Source organism: Microcaecilia unicolor, chromosome 11 (genome assembly GCF_901765095.1).
Source record: "Microcaecilia unicolor chromosome 11, aMicUni1.1, whole genome shotgun sequence".
Lineage (NCBI taxonomy): Eukaryota > Metazoa > Chordata > Amphibia > Gymnophiona > Siphonopidae > Microcaecilia > Microcaecilia unicolor.
Genome location: NC_044041.1, coordinates 128868039 through 128882058, shown reverse-complemented (window position 1 = coordinate 128882058; position 14020 = coordinate 128868039). Strand labels below are relative to the sequence as shown.

General features: G+C 42.7%; 2 protein-coding genes across 3 annotated transcripts in view; one reads left to right on the top strand and one right to left on the bottom strand.

Annotated features, from left to right (window-relative positions):
- MRPL11 (mitochondrial ribosomal protein L11) overlaps nucleotides 1–14020 on the top strand; it is a 102989-nt gene that overhangs the window by 25582 nt on the left and 63387 nt on the right. The gene's annotated exons all lie outside the window — the stretch shown is intronic.
- LOC115481238 (transmembrane protein 121-like) lies at nucleotides 8762–9781 on the bottom strand. Its single transcript, XM_030220354.1, has one exon. It carries the CDS (start codon nucleotides 9779–9781, stop codon nucleotides 8762–8764), a length of 1020 nt encoding a protein of 339 aa, XP_030076214.1.

Genomic DNA, 14020 nt, shown 5'->3' with positions numbered 1-14020 from the left:
AGCTTTTCCCATACAGTAAGCCCATTTCTACTATGGCCACCAAAAAGATTTTTTTTAAAATTCTATTTATGGCTGTGCATTAAAGTTAGCATTAGTATGCACCATTAAAAAAAAATCACCTTTGGAGCACTTATTGCCTCCTATTTAGGAGGCACTAGGTGCTCCTGCGTTATGGACTCGCTAACCAGTTAGCGCAGCAGTAATGTCAGTATTCTAGCTGATTATCACAGCCATGCCCATTCTCTACCCCTGACACACCGCCTCCTAAAAAAAAAATTGCTTAGCAAATGCAGGTAACCACTTAGTAAAAGGGCCACAAAGAAGTTAAATAGGAATTAGGAGAGCAATAAGGGACTAGGTGATTGGGTGGGAAATTTGAAAAGGACTCTAAGACTCGATGCAGAAACATGTGGAGTCGATACGGTTTGAAAGGTTTAGATGTTTTGGAGAGGGTTTGGGAGCAGATGAAATAGAGGAGTGATAGGGATGAAAGATGAAGGAAGGGAAGAGGTCCTTGAAGATGGTGAGAGAATGGAAATGGGGAAGATAAAAGAGGGAATGAGAGCCTGGATCAGGTGTAAGGCACAAGAAAGGAACTGGCTGTGTACAGAGGATAAGTGACAGGAGAGGAGCCATAGCTAGTGAGAGTAGATGAGGCTGAGCTGGGGTTGAGACAGAGGTGGGGAATGGGAGGACTAGGCAAGTGTAAGAGAACTGGAGTTAGTAGGTAGGTGAAAGGTAAAAGGAGAGAGGAGAAGGAGGAATGAAATCTAGAACACATTGCCATTATACCTGCGCTTGGAGGGTCCTTTAGTATTTTTAAGAGGTCATTGAAATCTCACCTGTTTCAGGATGCATTTGGGTTATAGCGTACTCATTTAACATTTGTTGGCCTGCTTGTTTGGACCAGATTAACTGGCACCAGATATGATTTTCAGTGATTGTGAAATGTGTTGTGTTTTTTTTTTCTAAACATGTTTGATTCATTGTTGTTTTCTATTTTAATTATGGTGTTCCTTTCTTGTTTTTATAAATTTTATTGTAAACTGCTCTAGAGAGTCATTCCAATGGGCGGTATATCAAATTTAAATAAACTTGGAATCTGTTAAAGGGCAGGTGAGAAAAATGGAGCATGATGAAACGAAATGTGTATGTCTGAATTCTCTTTCTTCAGTTTTCTAGTTCTTAGAGTCTAGTTTCTTGGGTTTTCAATTTAATTATTTTGTCTGCATATTTCTTCCTAATTTACAGTCTTTTATTCTTTACTAAGATGATGGTCTCTATTTTCCATGTGTAACCACAGTGAGGGATTCTGTTATCTGGAGGGTGCAGAATCTGCACATGTACAGACAGAGAGGGAGAATATGGCAGCAGTACTGGAAGCTGAGAAAGTGTTTCTTTAAAGAGTGAGAGGAGCTCTAGGATCTTAATGTGTGTAATACTTTAAGTCCAAAAACTGGGTAAGAAATGGCAATTGAGTTACATCACCAGCTTCCTTCTGATGTGAGGCCCATTCGTACGGTATGTGCTCTGACATCTGCACAGTTCATACTGCAAGATTGACTCCAAGATGAGAGTGCAAAAACAAAAATTGGCTTAGGGCACCATATCCCATTGAGCAGACTGTTCATACGACATGAGTACAGTCTGAGGTTTGGTTACATTCCTGATTGCCAACTGCTAATTTCTTGGTGGATGATGTATATAGAGGATATTTGTCTTCCTACTGGGGTCAGCTGGGGAGTAGATGGTGCCAGGTCAGATGACTTTGAACTCTCCAATAATCTATATATATATAAAACTCACCCTCAACGTTCTGAAGACATCAGCGAAGCCAAACCCTGACTTCCTTCAAAAAGGTTCGAAGGTTCGTGGTGGTGAAGCCACCAAAATCGCTAGGGGGCCCCGCCCTCGAGGGCGGAGCAATGGCAGAACAACCAAGGGGTAGGCAGGGAGGGAGGCGGGGGGGTGGGAAATCGCTATGGGCCCCGCCCTCGCGTCAAACATCATGACGTTGAGGGCGGAGCAATGCCACAACAATGAAGGGGTTGGCGGGGGGGGGGGGGGTGTTGCTGACGAAAACCTTCCTAGCGCCCGTTTCATTTGCTCAGAAATGGGCCTCTTTTACTAGTGTTCTATAACATGTACACTGCTATTGTTGATTAGCCTGGTAAATGTATGCTCAGTTAACAATAAAGCAGATGTTATTTGTGATCTTATTGCGGAGAAATTAGATATCTTATATTTGACTGAAATCTGGATCTGGGAAAGGTTAACTGTATCTATTACTCAGTGCTGTCCAGCTAGTTTTCAATATGCTTTGCAGCCAAGACTTGAGAGGAGGGGACACGTGGTTATTGTTTTTAAGGAGGAGGGGACATGTGGCTATTATGTTTGAATGAACACCTAAACCTATCTGTCCATGATTTATACTCTGTGGAGAGTTTTGAATGTCTGGCTATGTGATCATCTGTCCCTGATTTATCTGGTTAATAATTGATTGTCTGTAGGGAGCCAAAAGTTGATGAACCAGCCACTCAGGTGGCGTTAGATCAGTTTAAAGGTGACGAGCCTGTTGGTCCTATGAGATTTTAATTTGCTGAGGGATAATGGTATTGTGAATTATGGAGGAGATTTTAGTACTGCATTAGCAGACTTGGGATTTTTTTGAAGTGACATGCTGACATCTGAGGGCACATGCTTAGTGTGGTCTTTGTTTCTGGTATGAATGTTGTAAATGAAATTTCAGTGGAGGTTCTGCCTCTTAGTTGGTCAGTACATTGCTTGGTCCTTTTCAAGCTGAGGGTGGTTAGTCAACAGGGAAAAAATAGTAGTAAGCAGCTGATTGTCCTCTAAAGCATGACTTCTCAACCTTTTGGTTTTTTTTTATTTTGGGGCACATTTTCAAGCTTGCTTGATCCTTGTGGTACATCAGATCAAATTTCACAAAGCTGTCATATTTGCTAGTCATTGGCCACTGACCACTTGACTGTGAAATGCCAGTTGATGCATGTTAAACTAACGTGTACAATATTAAAAAGCCTAAAACATAATTACATAGAGATTTAGGAGAAGAGCATTCAATCCTGCCATGGTCCCTATACAAGATGCGAATTCACTCCCTTCGGATGCTCATGATCAGTGAACAGAAGAAAAATAGATCCTATTCCCAAGTAGGCAACATTTATTTTCTCTCCCCCAAACATTTTTACTTACCATCCCACCTCAAACAGGGCCCATCCATACGAAGAGCTATTTTTAAATCCCCCTCCTCATCAGGCAACATTTTTTCTAACCCTTTTGGCTTCCTTCCATGGCAGCCCTTACCTCCAGGAACGGTTCAGGGGAGTCTGTTGCGTAAGGCGAGGGATGAAATGGTGATCCTAACAGGCTTCTTTGCATGTCCCAAGATATCGGATATTAGATTACTGGGTATGCAGCTTTTCAATGCTGTGCTCCTAAGCAATGGAATTTCTTCCTTTCAGTCGTAGCTTAGAATCATTCTACCTAAACTTTAAAAAGCAAATAAAAGCACAGCTTTTTATTCAGGCTTTTAGTTAAGCCAATTTTGGGATAAGGGATTCTTTTTCTGTGTATTTTAATGAATATATTGTGCTATGTTGTCAGTTTTATGGCAGAAATTTTTTGTTATGTAGATATTTTTGTTGTCATTATTTGTTTTAGATTGCTATTATTTGTTACTGTTTGGTTATAGATGGTATCATATTTTTTTTGTAACCCACTGAAGGGCTTTTGACCAACATCTGGTATATGGAATTTAAATAAATACATATTTGTAAACTGCCTTGATGTATTCTGTAAATGGCAGTATGCCAAATGATTACATTTGAAGTGCCCTTGTCTCTCATATGAAAGAGGGTATCTCTTATTAGGAAAAACTGTTCTTTTGTACCCCATAAAAGATGTGGGCAGATAAGGGGCAGAGTGGATGACTCAGATGCTTATTTGTGTGTGTCCAATTGTGCTGTTTTGATTTGTGTTCATCCCCCTCTTTCTGCCTTTTATGTCCCTTTGGGTCAACCTGTATTGTGTTCTGACATTGTTTTTCTCCTTTAAGCACCTCTAGAAGTCTGGTCCGGGTGTTTACCTCTCTCTTGCTATTTTCTCATACTTCTTTTCAGGCTTCTTCCCTTCAGCTTCATTTATGACCCTTTGTCCTGAGCTTTTCACTGTGTGGAAGATGCTACCTTTTGCTGCTGCTAGATATTTGAATGTTTGTCGTTGTCCTTGACATATTTGGCTCGTGTATGGCTGATATCGCTCTCTTTTCAAGGTCCTTTTGGATGTATTCACTAGAATAACTCGCAGTACTCAAGATATGGGGAGAGGTTATATTACAGCCCTTTTATTTATTTATTTATTTATTTATTTCTTGCTTACCCACCCAGCACTCTCTTCCTGCACATTTCAAAACACTTGGAATCCTGGCACCATCAGCCTTCATTCCAAACTACCTGGGGATTTTAATATCTTGCCACCCTCCTCCTTATTGCAGTAACAGTCTTTTATCTAGGGGCCCTGATCCTACCTACCAGGTGCAAACTCCTGCAAAGGAAAGGTTTAATTCTGACCTCTAAATCCCAAACTTCTCAACTATCTGGCTTTTAGGTGAGATACCTGATAATCTCTTTAATTTTAATGCTTATTGCTTAATAAATTTAATTAGCACTGTGAAACCTCTCTTTCTTTTTCTTTCTTTCTTTCTGTTCCTGCCAAACTCTGATAGTGAGGAGAGGCATTTAATATTACTGAAAGAAACTGCTATAATTATTGGGAATATTTAGATTTATTTAAAAGGAAAGTTAGTAATATCTAGGGCAGTTTTAAAAGTTAAATCAATTGAAAATTCTTTGCTCAGACTGAACCATTTGGGTCCATTCAGCTAGAGTATTCCCTTGATAACAGCACTTAGCTGACACTTTTGGGACTTATAATTTTGTGCTGCAGAGTTTCCCCAAGAGAAATAGGTCAGAAACCATTCAGTGTGATATATGTTCAATAATAGGAGAAATCATATTTCTGTATCTAACTTCTGCAAAGCTGGCTAATATCCACAGTGTTAAAGATATGAGTTGGAGACGCTGTGGGGAAAAAGGATATATTTAAACATGCATAGTGGGACTGTGTCAAGATTGCTGACTTCTGGGAGACAGTCTGTGAGGTCACACAAGAGATTACAGCGTTGATAATCCTATGGAGTTACTTCTGATGCTGTCATGTCGACCATGATCTTTATTGAATAAGAGGGATTTAGCTATTTTTTTTCTTCTTGGGAGCCAGGCTGCAAATAGCTGCACAGTAGAAAGATGTGAACACCCTGAATTGGTAGAAAAGAATTTGGCAGATCATAGAGGGCAAGTGTTTTGCATCACTGATAAATGGGTGTAAAGAGACCTGGCAACAGATATCCTTCAAAAAAGGGACTAAGAAGCTGATCCATTGTTGTGTATGCTCTCAACCTTCTATGAGTAGAGAAATAATGTTAATAAGCATATGGCCCTGGCTTTCACTCTACTATGTCCCGTGCCCAGCAAACCCTGACTTAGGCACATTGTAAGGTTTAAGTTTATTGTTTGTTTTGAGTTAACAGGTATAAAATATGAAAGGAAGGAACACCTAACATTGCTGGTGGCTGCCCTGTACGGCAGCTTCAAAGGGAATAGTGAGAAACATTGAGACTGTCACAACTCCTGTAAAGTGAGATATAGGGGAGATGAGATGATTCAACCCCAGCCTCTCTCAGAGAGTCAGTGACAGAACCAGGGATTAGAACCAAAACACAGTGAGATTAAAAGATTCTATAAGTTTATTTATATTTATTGTAAAAAGAAGAACATAGAACAAAATAAAAGGCTGTCTATATCAGGAGAGCCATGACTGGTTTGAGGGCTGATGCAGAAAGTTAGAGCTCTGTGCTAAAACTTAGCACAGGGCTTCCCAATGCCTGTGTAAAAAAGAGTTTGCACCCAGTGCAGTAATCAAATGGTATGCAAATGAATGTGCGCAGAAAAATACAAGCTAACATGGCAGAGCACGCCCAATCTATGTTCATATGTGACTCTGCTAGAACCAGCTAATTCCTTAGTTTATGCATCAGATGAATCCAAGAACTGGTGGGTTGTGTCCATCTACCAGCAGGTGGAGATAGAGATTACAAAGCTGAAGGCAGTGATACCAGACGGCCAGCTTCTCCTTCACCTCAGTACATCTCTATCTCCAGCAGGTGGTGGTCTTCATTGCGGGCATCTGTTACTCAGCGATTGAGTTCTTTCTGTAGGATGGGTTGCAGAAGGGCCTGACCTTGCATTTGGAGGTGGTGCATTTCTTTCAGAGTGCTTTGGTCCTCCACTGCTACGACCTTGTTCACCCTGAAACCTTGTTCGTATTCTCCTAGTGTAGCTTGGGGCTTTATGTCTACTGAGCATTGCTTCAGATTCCTTTTGTTCCTTTGCAGAATGCTTCACTTAGGAACTTACAAGCAGTGTTCTTGGTCGCCAATTCTTCGGCATGCAGAGTGTCTGAATTTTTAGCGCAGCCATGCCAAGCTGTTTTTTCTGCAATTTGGTGAGTCTGGAGTGACCTTACTTTTGGTTCCTTCTTTTCTTTCCGGCTGTGGTTTGGCTTGTCTTTTTCAGCCTCTCTTTCTTCCCTCCTTTCGGGAGGGGGATTTTCACGTGGAGTACACGGCTCTTCGTCTTCTGGATGTTCAGAGGGTTCTCCGGTATTCGCAGATGTTGCATGTTTTTCAGCGTTAAGATCTTCTCTCTTTGTTGATGGTTCTTGCCCTGGGACGGCAGCCTCTGGTCTGGTCTGATCTGATTTTTTTCTCATTGGATTGCAGGTACTTTGTGGATTTTTTGGAAAGGTTGTGTCCTGCTGGTGGCATTGCAGGCTCGTTTCACAAGATTACTATCTACCTCTTGGGCAGAACAGGTGTGCTTTCACTATTCAGATGCTGCCTTTGCAGCGGTGGTTCTGTCTTGGGGAGCGGCGACTTCCAACCCTACTTAGGGATTGCTTTGGTACATCCCACCAGTTCTTGGATTCATCTGCTGCATACGCTAAGGAAGGTAAAATTATGCCTTACCTGCTGATACTTTTCTTTCCGTTAGTAGCGGCAGATGAATCCAGGATCCTGTCCTTTGTCAGCCGTACTTGTTTTGCCTGACTGTTCTTGTCCTGGTCTTTAGTTTCAAAAAAAAAAAAAAAGGAGAAGAAGAAACAGAACAGAAACCACTGAAGAGGACTCCATCGCAGTTGTGGTTTCTGTTAAGTCAGACTGACAAGTTTCTGTTTTGTATGTTTGGTGAGGAAGGCTTCCTGGTTTCTTGTGATGAGTGATGAGACATGTACTGAGGTGAAGGAGGAGCTGGCCATCTGGTATCACTGCCTTCAGCTTTGTAATCTCTATCTCTACCTGCTGGTAGATGAACACAACCCACCAGTTCTTGGATTCATCTGCTGCTACTAAAGGAAAGAAAATTATCAGCAGGTAAGGCATAATTTTACCATTTTGTGCATTAAAAAATTGTATCGGCACTCAGAGTTGCATGTGCTTATACACCCATGCAAGAGTACTATTCTGTGCATGCAGTTTTAAAAATACCAGTATTTATGTGCGTGCAGTTTTTAAAATAGAAATATTTATGCACAGAATAGCATTTCAGCACATGCACAGATGTGTTTGTGTGTGCATGCAACCCCAAGTACTGATGCAGTTTTGCAGTACCAACAATATTGTGTTGCATTTGTGAACAGTGCAACACATAACTCTTAGTTCCAGCACACCTCCCTCTCAGCACCTCATTCCTGCCCTTTTTTGTAGACCCATCCCATACTGTGAAGCCAGGAAAAATTTATCTGTCTTTTATGCTTGTAGTAAAGAGAAGAAACAGGCATGAAATCCTCACTAACACTGACTGAAGACCTTTACTCCTCCTCAGACCTTGTGCTAAAGCCCCAGCTTTAGAAAACCCAGCAATCAGTCTATGGATCTTCTGTACACTTTCTTCATATGTTTTAAATAAAGACCTTCATTGCCATGTGATTTAAAAGAGCTGTGCATCGATATCTACCCGAGTCTTTGTCCAGTTAGGTCATGTGGAACTTGTTTTATCACAGGGTGCCCATGATAGCACCCAACATTGTGTGCAAATGCACTTTATTACATCAGCCCCCTGGTGTGGATTTTCCCAGCTTTCTTGGTTTAGACTCTCATGCTTGCTATAGTTCCTGCTAGCGTCCAAATGACATCCTGCTGTGAAACAAATGCAGCAACTTTTATATCTTAAGTGCATTTCATTAAGCAAAACAGATTAGAAGACATTTAATTAGGATCTCCCTGAAAGAGAAATCCTCTTGTTTTAAAGAGTGAATACAATTTCAAAAAGTTATAAGTGTAATCCAATGCATTACATCTGTCAGAATATTCCTTTTAAAATGACAGTCATATACTGATGACAACATTATTTGCCAGCCAGCACAGAAGGCATGCCTGTAACGTCATCAGGTCTGCTCCAGTTCCTCTTTCTGTCAGAGGTTAGTTTATGGTATCCAGAGCTTCATCTTGGGAGTTTCTGGCAATAGATGGATTTAGCAGATCTGTTTGATTTTATGTTGGAATTTTTTAACTTTATCTGATTGTACCCCTTACACCATTAGCACTTTATTTGTAGTTTGTTTTATTGGAAGGAATTGGCCATAGGGAGTACCAACCTTGCAGCAAAGGACAGTGCAGAACCTAGGTCACCATCTCCTCGCCTTGGTTATTGGTGGGGTTATTCCTCTGGATTTCCTGTAAATGAGAGGGCTCTGTGGGCTCTCCTGCAGTCCCTGCACCTGCTATACTGTGGAATAACTTGTGATGTTGGGCCGCAGGTACTGGTGTTTGCAAGGCCTCTTCACCCAACAGACAGACCTGACGTGTGTCTGCTGAACCGTCATTAACTGGGTGGCTCTGGTATTGGAGCACTGTGCAGGTCTTGATGGCAATAGCCAAGATGTTCTTCCCCATGAAGACTGCAGAGACCCTCTGGTCATGGTAGAGAAGCATATTTCCACCTCGGATAAAGAGTGTGACCAAGTTGATAGTTACCAGGCTGAGGATGGGATAGAGCATCATTTTGTGGGGGGCGATCTGCTCCCCCTGCATGCTAATTTCACTCAGAGAAACACATGGAAGGACCAGGAGCAAACTGTAGCAGTAGAAGAATATCAGCCCTTCCACCCACAGGGGGATCCCTTTTCTCTGCAGCTCCCAGAGATTGGCTTGGATTTCCAAGACATCTAGGAGGTCAATGACCACCCAAAAGAGGCGGTTCCTTAAGTCCTCCTTCTTGCGGAAAGCCCGTACATACTCCATGTGGTCTGTGGCCACCAAGATAACATAGAGGGATGGGATGCAGATGGAGATTAGGAGGGTAAGTGTTTTGCGGGCTAGCGGGTCTGGTGTACGCCGCTCTGCCTTGTAGTTCTGGTAGATAAAGTATAACTTGATCTCCAGTACAAAGACAAAGAGGAACCAGAGAATCATGGCATAGCCCCGCCTGGCAGTCTTTACTTCTGCCCCCACCCACACCGCCACATATCTTAAGACAGCTAGGAAGCAAAGGTCCCCCACAACAATCATAATACAGACACCCATCTTCCTCAGACCCCCGTTCTGCTCGGCCAGGTAGACATCTGTGGCTGCCATGGTGGATACAATGACCAGGGCTGACATGCAGACATGTGGCTTGTTCGCAGGAAGAGGTGGGGCCATCCTGGCCCACCCTGGTGGAAAGCAGTGCAGGGCTGTGTTGGACTTCTATGCCAAGGAGTTTCTGAAAGATTTGAGCCAGCAGCACCTAGAAGGACAAGATACGTTACTCAAGGTGTAGGCAGGCCATGAAGTCTTTGACGGTATATATGGTCCCTTTTTTATATCATATGGGAAGGCACATGGGATGGGATGTAGTCTCAAGGAACAGTCCAACACATTTAGCTTTTTCCACTTTCTGTACTGGGGAAGCTAAGCTTAGGCTGGAGGGAAACAAGTTTGTATGGAGAGGTTTCTGTTGAACAAGACCAGAAGGATGCCAAAGTTCAGGCAATGAGGGTAGAGGAGGAGGCAGGAAAAAGGAAAGGTGGGAGAGATAGAGAGGGACAGAGTCGAGTGAGATGGAGAAGAGAAGTATGATATGAAAAGCCCTGGTGTATGTAGCAAAGATTTTTATTGGGGGGGGGGGGGGTCGGGTCAGGCAACGCTGGTTATTCCACATGCTCCCAGCTAATTGGTTCTGAAACATCTTTCAGAGATCGCTGCATCGTGGGACTGTTTTTTTGGCACAAGCCAGCAGAGAGAAGCTCACAAGGTATCTGGAAATTGGGCTACCACAAGTATAGCTTCCCATCCCACCACTTTTGCCATTTTGGGAAGGAGGAGAGTATAGTGGATACAAAATCTAGACTTAAATGCCTTTCATTACGGCATGTAAACCCCTTATGAACCCAGTGTCTATTGCCACTTCATTCTCCACTCTGTTATCCTAGTCTAATTTATTGCCCAGATCATTTACTCCATGGTCTGTCGCTCTTTGTTGAGAGAAGAGGCCATGACACACACAGCTTTGCAAAGAGGTTTGATTCAGTTTTACCAAAATAAGTGTAACAAGCTATAGCTGTATTTTTGTGCAACCAATTCCTGATGACTTAGCCGTTTTGCTTCTTTACCCATATCACCCTCCCCCACCCCCTGACTGGTGCAAGTCCTATGCTTGTATATGGATTTTTACTCACCTTTCCAAATTAGAACTCTTGATTTACATTCAGTTACAGTAGGTACTGTGATGTGAAAGTTTTTGTGACCCTTCCTGATTTTCCTTATTATCGCATATGGCGCTCATTTTCAAAGCAGATGGACATCTCAAAATGCTCACAAAAAAAAGTCCATCTGCCGAAAATATCCAGATTGCGATTTTCGAAAAGCAGAATTTGGACATTTTGTACTACAGTTCACATATTTTTTTTATCAGGAAATCCTGCTGTTGTTCCTGTTCCAAAATGGCTGTGAGATGGATGTTTGGATGACTTGGACGTTATTTCAAAAATGCCCCTCCACATGTCACACTGAATGATTTCTGATCTTTAAACAAAATGTAGTATTAGGCAAAGGGAACCTGAGTAAAACACAAAAGTTTTTACATGCCAAATGTTGTATGTCTTCTTTTATTTCTATGGGCCATGTGGCACTTAGCGCATGCTAATATCTGTTAGCATGCACTAAGCTTTAGTAAAAGGGCCCCAAAATTATCCAACACCCATATCACCCATGTGAAAAAGTAACTGCCCCCTACACTTAATAACTGGTTGCATCACCTTTAGCAGCAATAATTACAACCAAACACCACTTATAGTTTGATATCAATCTTTCACATTGCTGTTGAGTAGTCTTAGCCCATTCTTCTTTGCAGAACTGCTTTAATTCAGACACATTCATAGATTTTCCTGCAAGAACTGCTCATTTCAGGTCCCTACCACAGCATCTCCACTGGGTTCAAGTTAGGACTTTAGGCCAGTCCAAAATTTTAATTTTGTTTCTCTTTTGAATTCTCCTCAGCCATTCAGATGTAGGATTCCTTTTGTATTTTTGGATCATTATCTTGCTGCATAACTCAATTACGCTTCGCTTCAGCTCATGGACAGATGATCGGACATATATACTCCTTAAGAATTTTCTGGTACAGTGCAAAATTCATAGTTCTTTTAGTAATGTCAAATTTTCTAGGTCTTGAGGCAGCAAAGCATCCCCACACCGTCACACTACCACCACCATGTCTTAACTGTTGATAGGATGTTCTTACTGTGAAATGTTCTTTTTGCTTTATGCCAGAAAAAATGGAACCTGTGTTGTCCAAAGAGCTCCACTTTTGACTTGTCTGTCCATAGGACATTATCTCACAAGGCTTGGTGTGTTTTTGCAAATTTGAGATGAACATTGATGTTAGTTTTGGATAGCAGCATTTTTCGCCTTGCTACTCTCCCATGAATCCCATTTTTGCCCAGTCACTGTGGAGACATGAACACTGACCTTAGATAAGGCTAGAGAGGACTGCAGTTCTTTGGATGTTCTTGCATGTTTTATGACTTCCGTGGTGATATGTCATTGCACCCTTGGAGTAATTTTTATAGGCCAGCCACTCCTGAGAAGATTCACTATTGTTCCAAGTCTATTCCGATTGGAGATAATGTTTCTCACTTTGATTTGGTGGCGTTCCAGAGCTTTAGAAATAGCTTTGTAGCCCTTTCCAAACCAATATATTTCAACAACCTTTTTTCTTATCTCTTCTGGAATTTTCTTTAATCATGCCATAGCATTCTTGTAGAAGCTTTTTGGTGACACTTCACTCTCATGGGTAAAGTTCAATGTACAGTATAGTGAGATTTAGATTCAGTGGGACTGGCTGAAATCAAACTTGGCTGTATTTGATCATATAATTATCAATTAAATTTGGTCAATTAGTTGATTAACTAAGGGGGCAGTTACTTTTTCACATGGGTGTTGGATAAAGGTGCACAAACTTTTTCACATCATTGTAGTTCCCTGCCCAAGAGCACTTACTGTCTAAGGGCTGGGTTGGGTTTGCTAACTTGCATTAATGTAATTTAACACTCATTATTTAGTCATCTCATTTTTAAAATGTGGCATTTTTACTAAGTACATAATTTTCATTAATACATTAATGTTCATTGGTAAATCAGGCCCTAAATTGGTACCTGAGGCAGTGAAGAATTAACGTTTCCAGATCCACAAGCAGTGGCGTAGCAAGGGGGACTGCCACCCGGGGCAGTTCGCCGTTGCACCCCCCCCCCCCCCGGGTGCAGCACGATGACATCCCCCCCCCCCCTCGGCACATCAACACCCCCCCCCCCCAACCCAGTGCCTACCCTCCTCAACTCCGTCCAACCAGCTCCCGCACCCTACCTTTAAAGAAATCTCAGAAGCCTTCCCTCACTCTGTCCCACCCTTGCGGAAATAGGAAGCTGAGTCAGCGGAGGGCGGGACAGACAGAGTGAGGGAAGGCCCAATGAGACGATCCACACTTTTGCATGCAGGCGCGAGGCGCTGCGCCTCGCCACGGCTTCTGAGATTTCTTTAAAGGTAGGGTGCGGGAGCTGGTTGGACGGAGTTGAGGAGGGTAGGCACTGGGTCGGGGGGGGGGGTGTTGATGTGCCGAGGGGAGGGTGTCATCGTGCTGCACCCGGGGGGGGGGTGCAACGGCGAACTGCCCCTCGCCTCGCCACGGCTTCCGAGATTTCTTTAAAGGTAGGGTGCAGGAGCTGGTTGGACGGAGCTGAGGGTAGGCACTGGGTCTGGGGGTGTTGATGCGCCGAGGGGGGGTGTCATCGTGCTGCACCCGGGGGGGAAGCTGGCAGGGAGCACCCCCCTTGAGCTGACACCCGGGGCGGACCGTCCCCCCCCCGCCCCCCTTGCTACCCCACTGCCCACAAGGAATGTCTGTGGAAGAAGCTTAAGCATTTGTTATATGCAAATCCCATTTCATGGACATCTCTAAAAAATAATAATAAAATAAAAAGCTTTTAAATAATAAATATATAATTTAAAATGAATGAATAAATGTGTGTGTATATAGATATTTATAGATATATTTAGATGGGGGGGGGGGGGATATCTATCTAACACAACCTATTGTCACATACCGTTTCAATCCGTACTACACCACCTTTTCTTGACTGCACACCTGAGATCCCAGAAAATGATAATGACGTCCTGCAGAGATAACCATGCAACCTATGCTTGTCTGTGTTTCTTGAAAACAATTAACTGCTTGCCTCATCTTTGCCCCCTAGGAAGGGAATAATTGTGATTCTTGGCTTCCTGTGTACATTTTGAGAGAAGCTTATCACTCAGCCATTTGTCCCCCTCCCCCCATGGCTTTTTATTCCTTTATTACTTCTCCCCCTACCTCTGGTCATCTCCGATCTTTTCCCTTTTCAACCA

What these genes read in the sequence shown, in the direction of transcription:
- LOC115481238 (XM_030220354.1), bottom strand. Translation starts at nt 9,781, where the DNA reads ATGGCCCCACCTCTTCCTGCGAACAAGCCACATGTCTGCATGTCAGCC.